This window comes from Amia ocellicauda, chromosome 7 (genome assembly GCF_036373705.1).
Source record: "Amia ocellicauda isolate fAmiCal2 chromosome 7, fAmiCal2.hap1, whole genome shotgun sequence".
Classification (NCBI taxonomy): Eukaryota; Metazoa; Chordata; class Actinopteri; order Amiiformes; family Amiidae; genus Amia; species Amia ocellicauda.
Window position 1 is genome coordinate 38980699 of NC_089856.1, and position 8182 is coordinate 38988880.

Consider the following 8182-nt stretch of genomic DNA (forward strand, 5'->3'; position numbering starts at 1 on the left):
TACTCTGAAACATGTGAATGCAAACTTTATGTTTGTCTATGATGAGTATAAAAAGTATTTTATATTTACATTGCTGTATTAAATAAAATTGCTTTATTATTTAAGAAATGCGTGATCAAATGTTTTGTTAGGCTATCTGCTAAAAACAAAACACACAAGAGATCTAACCCACCTTGGAGAATTACTGCTGGGATGAGTGCTTGAATACCACTCAAGGTTCATTTTAGCACCTGTGACAGCTCTACACCCTGTAAAATATAAAAGCAGGATGTGTTGTATGTAGTCTGACATGGAGAACATTTGAAAATGCTAGTACTAAAAGTTCTTCTACTTGCCCTTTTAGCATCAGCACAGAAGCCAATTTGTAGGGTGCAAGGCAGACCAGACCTGCCCACATTTTCAAAGAATGGAGACATTTTAATTGGAGGTTTATTTTCATTAAAATCAAAGATGGTTAGTACAATACACAACTTCACAAGTATGCCAGAACCTACAGAATGCAAAGAGTGAGTATAAATGGAAAATTACATGTATTTTTTGTCCCATGGACTTAATGCAATAAATGTGTTTTTACATGTTTAGTTATTCATTATATATGCCTATTCCATCAGGATACATTTCAGAGATTTTCAACTTGCCCAGACCATGATCTTCACCATAGAGGAAATAAACAACAGTACAGATATTCTCCCCAATGTTACCTTGGGCTACAGGATCCACAGTGTGTGTTCAAATATACCAGCAACATTAAGGGGTGCTTTTAGTTTAGTGAACGGCCAGGAGGAAGGAGTTCTCTCTGAAAACTCCTGCACCAAACCACCTAATGTCCATGCAATTATAGGACAAGCTGCCTCATCTGTAACAATAGGAACTGCAACATCTCTCGGACCTTTCAATGTGCCATTGGTAAGAACATTTTAACGCTTTTTACTTTTTTACTTTTTTCTAAATTATACAAAATGGTATTAAAATAAATATGATGTCACATTCATTTGTAGAATGATTGTATTTACATTATTTGTTTTTTTTTACCATTCTTTTGGTACAGATTAGTCACCTTGCTACCTGTGCATGCTTGAGTGACAGAAAACGATTTCCCTCATTCTTCAGAACCATCCCCAGTGATTATTACCAAAGTAGAGCTCTGGCACAGCTAGTCAAGCAATTTGGATGGACCTGGGTTGGGGCCATTAGAAGTGATAATGATTATGGCAACAGTGGGATGGCAACCTTTCTTCAAGTTGCTCAAGAGGAGGGTGTTTGTATTGAGTATTCAGAGGCTTTTTCAAGCGTTGATCCAATACACAAAATTCATAGAATTATAAAAATCATTAGAATGTCTACTGCAAAAGTCATACTAGCTTTCCTGCCTCAAGTTGAGATGTCTATCTTATTACAAGAAATGCTGCTTCAAAATGTCACTGGTGTGCAGTGGATAGGCAGTGAATCTTGGATAACTGCCAGAAACCTTGCTAATCATGACAGTTATAAAAGTCTTGGTGGCGCAATTGGATTTACAAATGTGAACACCAAAATAAGAGGCTTAAATGATTTTTTACTAAGTGTCCACCCATCAAATGATCCCCGTAATACATTTCTGCAGGATTTTTGGGAAGCAGTTTTTAGCTGTAGTCTGACAAACCATGACAAGGAAACAAAAACAATTCCTTGTACAGGAATGGAGAACTTAAGAGAAGTGAATAATCAGTACACTGATGTGTCTGAGCTCAGAATCCCTCATAATGTTTATAAAGCAGTGTATGCAGTGGCGCATGCTCTTCATGATCTTCTCAGCTGTAAATATGGGGAAGATCACTTTATAAATAGAACCTGTTCAAACAACTTGGAAATTGCACCTTGGCAGGTAAGGATTATATTTTCTTTAAACAATCTTATACTCAAGATGTTTTATGTGCAGCTAGATAAGTCAGAGATGTGGACATTAGAAAATTAAAGTAAAAAAACTCCAATAAAGTCCAATATACAATTTCAATTTCAACACACCTGCAAGTTGCAAAGAGCATAAAGTATTTGTTTGAACTTGAATTGACTCTTTGATTCACCCACCACAGTTATGGAATTGCACAATGTTATTAATTATATGAATAGACTTGAATAAACAATCTGTTTTCACAGGTGCTTCATTATCTGAAAAACATTAATTTTAAATCAAAAACTGGGGAACAGGTGTCTTTTGACAGCAATGGGGATCCAGCAGCAAGATATGAATTAGTTAACTGGCAACTAAATAAAGATGAGAACATTGACTTCATTGTTGTTGGACATTATGATGCATCTTTACCAAGGGAAACACGTTTTACAATGAACAACGTGAGCATTGTCTGGACAGGCAACCAGAATCAGGTACGTTTTCATCAACTTTGTTCTAAAAGAAAGTGACTGCTTATTACATGTTGTATTACAGCTGTATAATTAATCTTCATTAGTAATAGATTCTAAACGGTAATTAATTATGTTTTTGGTTTGTTTGTTTACCTGTTCATTTAAAGTTATTGCTGCCTCTTCTTACTCCTACTAAGACATCAATATTCTTCTAGGAGACCCTTTCAGCAATACTAATCAAATATTGCCAACTGTATACATTGCAATAGTGCGGTCTATGCATGTGAATGTCAAGCAGTTTAGTACTCGAGTACTCTACTCTTAATTTTTTTTTTTATGAAGTACCCAAACTGAATCAACTTTTACTTTGTATAGCGTCCTTCACATGGTAGCCACAGCTTGATAAAGATAATAAAACTAAACAAATAAATAAATGATCTGGCCTCCCGTCCTGGGTGTATTCCTGCCTTGCGCCCCATGCCTGCCGGGATTGGCTCCAGCTTCCCACGACCCTCACCAGGATAAGCGGTTTTGAAAGTGGATGGATGGATGGATAAATCATAAACAAGTAATCTAAAATAAAATAATCAGTACTACATTTGTTTCACAAGTATTACAGACATGTGGGTGATAATACTTTAAACGCCTCTAAGGGGCAATACTAAAATAAAAAATAAAAATACACTATTGCTAATACCATTGCTTGAGCACCTTTGCAAAGTAAACGCACATTGCAGTTCAGCTGTTCACTATTCCCCCACACATTACAAGAAGTGAACACATTTTATTATTGATGAAACACCTTGGGAATCAATGCCAACTTCTTCAAAAGGTAACTAATTGACAAAGGCAACATTACATTCCAATTTGAATGAAGAGTCCTTGTGAAAACGTTAGAACAAACTTTCCTTGTTAGGTAATCTTTATCCCAAGAAAACAATAAAAACAAAATATATCAGAGGAACTGCGCAATTCAAAATCAATTAACAAATGTTTCAACATCAAAAGTGAGTCAGTCTTACTTTGCATAACTTACACTGTTGTTTTGTGTCTTTTATCAAAATATTCACAATGAATACTTAGCTTTGCTCTTTCAGATGCCATTCAATTTACTTCACTTTTATTAAAGTAACATACTCACTGCTGACATATGCTTTGCATCGTCATCACTAAAGAGTTGCCGTCTAAGATTGAAATCCGCCCACAACTATGTAAATTAAAACCGGTATGCACGTTAAGCCTATAAACACATTTAAGCTGTATAACTGAATAATTTAAAATTATATTGAAGTGTACTGAAGTGATAAAATGAATGATTGTAGATTACTAGAGTAGTCAATTAATGCATGAGTAATTCTAATGATATAGAGTAATCCAACCCACCCCTTGTATTGTCCGATATGGTTACACAATAACAATAATTACATGCATGGCATTACCTGTAATTTCTAAGGTGCCAGTGTCAATGTGCAGTGACAGCTGTCCTCCAGGCACTCGCAAAGCTGTTCAGAAGGGAAGGCCTGTCTGCTGCTTTGATTGTGTATCATGTGCTGAAGGACAGATCAGCAACCAAACAGGTAATAAAAGAAAAGGAAAATACTTAACAACAGCAGATGTTTAATATTCAAAATGAGAAGCATCCTTAATATATATTCTTATAGTTGTATGTATATATAGTTTGCAAACGTGTTCACACCCTTCATCTGAATCAAGTTTATTCTGTAAGTCATTTAGTTTATACAATATTGTTAAAGTATTCCTATTTGTCAATGGATTATTCTCACAGGTGGCTGATTTTGATAGAAACAATAGAAATGGCACTACCATGTTATAGAAACTGTTTTCTTCAACCTATGCTGAATTTATGTTCAACGAACACTGAAAGGATAACATTGAAAAATGAAAAGTAATTAACAATATTTATATATTCAAGCCCCTATTTGGCATGTGTGTGTGTGTGTGTGTGTGTGTGTGTATATTCACTCACCTAAAGGATTATTAGGAACACCTGTTCAATTTCTCATTAATGCAATTATCTATCCAACCAATCACATGGCAGTTGCTTCAATGCATTTAGGGGTGTGATCCTGGTCAAGACAATCTCCTGAACTCCAAACTGAATGTCTGAATGGGAAAGAAAGGTGATTTAAGCAATTTTGAGCGTGGCATGGTTGTTGGTGCCAGACGGGCCGGTCTGAGTATTTCACAATCTGCTCAGTTACTGGGATTTTCACGCACAACCATTTCTAGGGTTTACAAAGAATGGTCTGAAAAGGGAAAAACATCCAGTATGCGGCAGTCCTGTGGGCGAAAATGCCTGGTTGATGCTAGAGGTCAGAGGAGAATGGGCCGACTGATTCAAGCTGATAGAAGAGCAACTTTGACTGAAATAACCACTCGTTACAACTGAGGTATGCAGCAAAGCATTTGTGAAGCCACAACACGTACAACCTTGAGGCGGATGGGCTACAACAGCAGAAGACCCCACCGGGTACCACTCATCTCCACTACAAATAGGAAAAAGAGGCTACAATTTGCACAAGCTCACCAAAATTGGACAGTTGAAGACTGGAAAAATGTTGCCTGGTCTGATGAGTCTCGATTTCTGTTGAGACATTCAGATGGTAGAGTCAGAATTTGGCGTAAACAGAATGAGAACATGGATCCATCATGCCTTGTTACCACTGTGCAGGCTGGTGGTGGTGGTGTAATGGTGTGGGGGATGTTTTCTTGGCACACTTTAGGCCCCTTAGTGCCAATTGGGCATCGTTTAAATGCCACGGCCTACCTGAGCATTGTTTCTGACCATGTCCATCCCTTTATGACCACCATGTACCCATCCTCTGATGGCTACTTCCAGCAGGATAATGCACCATGTCACAAAGGTCCAATCATTTCAAATTGGTTTCTTGAACATGACAATGAGTTCACTGTACTAAACTGGCCCCCACAGTCACCAGATCTCAACCCAATAGAGCATGTTTGGGATGTGGTGGAACGGGAGCTTCGTGCCCTGGATGTGCATCCCACAAATCTCCATCAACTGCAAGATGCTATCCTATCAATATGGGCCAACATTTCTAAAGAATGCTTTCAGCACCTTGTTGAATCAATGCCACGTAGAATTAAGGCAGTTCTGAAGGCGAAAGGGGGTCAAACACAGTATTAGTATGGTGTTCCTAATAATCCTTTAGGTGAGTGTATATATATATATATATATATATATATATATACAGTTACACAATTGTCATAATTTTGGCTCTGTACACCACCACAATGGATTTGAAAGGAAACAATCAAGATGTGCTTTCATGTAGACTTTCATCTTTAATTTAAGGCTAGTTACATCCAAATTGTGTGAACGGTGTAGGAATTACACCCATTTATATGTGGTCCCCCCAATTTGAGGGTCTCAAAAGTATTTGGACAAACTAACATAATCATGAATTAAATTGTGAGTTTCAATACTTGGTTGCAAATCCTGCCTGAAGTCTGGAACTGGGTTTCTTCCCTGGTGATGCTCTGCCAGGCCTGTACTGCAGCTGTCTTTAGTTCCTGTTTGTTCTTGGGGAGTTTTGCTTTCAGTTTTGCCTTCAGCAAGTGAAATGCATGCTCAATTGGGTTCAGGTCAGGTGATTGACTTGGCCATTGCAGAACATTCCACTTCTTCACCTAAAAAAGTCTTCAGTTGCTTTTGTTTAATATTTGTTTTGTTTAATAGTTTAATATTTTGTTGCACAACTTTTAGAGGCAATCACTGCAATCAAACATTTTCTGTAGCTCTCAATGAAACTTCTGCACCTGTTAACAGGTAGTTTGGCCCACTCTTCCTCAGCAAACTGCTACAGCTGTCTCAGGTTTGATGGGTGCCTTCTCCAGACTGCAAGTTTCAGCCCTTTCCATAGATGTTCAATAGGATTCAGATCAGGACTCATAGAAGGCCACTTCAGAACAGTCCAATGTTTTGTGCTTATCCATTCTTGGGTGTTTTTAGCTGTGTGTTTTGGGTCATTATCCTGTTGGAGCACCCATGAGATGGAGCTTTCTGACACTGGGCAGCATGTTTCACTCCAGAATGCCTTGATCGTCTTGAGATTTCATTGTGCCCTGTACAGATTCAAGGCACCCTGTGCCAGGTGCAGCAAAGCAGCCACAAAACATAACCGAGCCTCTTCCATGTTTCACTGTAGATATGGCGTCTGTGAACGTACCTTCACCTTAGAGTTCAGCTTGTATCGCTTTGGCAGTTATCCTTGGTTCTTTTTCTGCCATTTGAACTATCCTTCTGTTCAATCTGGGGTCCATTTACCTCTTGCGGCCACACCCAGGGAGGTTGGGTACAGTTCCATGGACCTTGAACTTTTTAATAATATTTGCAACTTATTCTATGACATACCAAAGGCTTGCAAGTATACATGATGCAATAGCTTTTAATGTCATCACTTTTCAGGAGGAATTAAGCATTATTTTAATGAGCTGTAAGGGTACCAACAAATTTGAGCATGTCTGTATATATAATAACACCCATTAGATCATGTTTGTGATTCTTAGTTATTTTTTTCCAGATTCCATTGACTGTGCTAAGTGCCCTCTGGAGTACTGGTCCAATGAAGAGAGAGACCAGTGCATATTAAAGGACATTGAATTTTTGTCTTATGGAGAAATCATGGGAATACTGCTAATTATATTTGCATTACTTGGAGCATTCTTAGCTGTAGTTATAGCAATAGTTTTCTTTTATTTTAGAGATACTGCAATTGTTAGAGCCAATAACTCTGAGCTCAGTTTCCTGCTGCTTTTCTCATTAACTCTGTGTTTCCTTTGCTCACTTACTTTCATTGGCCAGCCCTCTGACTGGTCCTGTATGCTGCGCCACACAGCATTTGGCATCACATTTGTCCTGTGCATCTCTTGTGTTCTGGGGAAAACAATAGTGGTGTTAATGGCCTTCAGGGCTACACTGCCAGGCAATAATATTATGAAATGGTTTGGGCCCACACAGCAGAAGTTAAGTATTTTTGCTTTTACCTTCATTCAGGTCTTAATATGCACCCTGTGGCTGATTCTATGCCCACCTTTTCCAAATCGAAATATGAAATACTATAAAGACAGAATCATTCTGGAGTGTGACCTGGGATCTGCAGGTGCATTCTGGGCTGTGTTAGGGTATATTGGATTCCTCTCTGCCATGTGCTTTGCATTGGCCTTTCTGGCTCGGAAACTGCCTGGTAACTTCAATGAAGCCAAATTAATCACATTCAGCATGCTCATATTCTGTGCAGTCTGGACAACATTTATTCCAGCTTATATTAGCTCTCCTGGGAAATTTACAGTAGCCGTAGAAATATTTGCCATTTTAACATCAAGTTTTGGCTTGCTGTTTTGTATTTTTCTACCCAAATGTTATATTATACTAGTAAAGCCTGAGATAAATACAAAGAAGCATTTAATGGGTAAAATGTCATCAAAATCCCTCTGAAATATTAAAATAATTATTTTGACTCAAATCAAGTTTGGAGCAGTTTATTTTATTAAAGAGTTAACATATTGTATTCTGTGCATATCATTCCTCCAAGACCATGGTATATTCTAGTCACTCTAAACTAATACAGAAATGTAAAAGAGTGTGTGTGTATGGTTTGGTTTTGAACTGAATATAGTTTAAAAATAAATATGTAAATGCGCTATATTTTGTGTTGTTATTCAAATGTTCTGCAATATTATACTATATATAATAAAGTAATGGATGGAGTTAAAAGTGGCTATAAACACTCACACAGGAAATCCTCTGTAGATGCTCTGTAGAAAGGGAGAGGTAGGGGGATACTAATTGCCACTT

At 37.7% G+C, this 8182-nt stretch overlaps 1 protein-coding gene across 1 annotated transcript; it reads left to right on the forward strand.

Annotated features, from left to right (window-relative positions):
- The first annotated feature begins 465 nt into the window (after positions 1-465).
- On the forward strand, positions 466-7822 carry LOC136754151 (extracellular calcium-sensing receptor-like). Its single transcript, XM_066710484.1, has 6 exons — positions 466-506; positions 612-906; positions 1049-1864; positions 2137-2364; positions 3797-3920; positions 6909-7822. The coding sequence occupies exons 1-6, from the start codon at positions 481-483 to the stop codon at positions 7820-7822; spliced, it is 2403 nt and encodes an 800-aa protein (XP_066566581.1). The 5' UTR covers positions 466-480.
- The last annotated feature ends 360 nt before the right edge of the window (positions 7823-8182 follow it).

Bases quoted from the DNA above. Each gene is read 5' to 3' on its own strand.
- LOC136754151 (XM_066710484.1), top strand. From the start codon at position 481: ATGCCAGAACCTACAGAATGCAAAGA. The intron at 507-611 runs GTGAGTATAAAT...CTATTCCATCAG, and splicing joins GAACCTACAGAATGCAAAGA to GATACATTTCAGAGATTTTC. The intron at 3,921-6,908 runs GTAATAAAAGAA...ATTTTTTTCCAG, and splicing joins ACAGATCAGCAACCAAACAG to ATTCCATTGACTGTGCTAAG.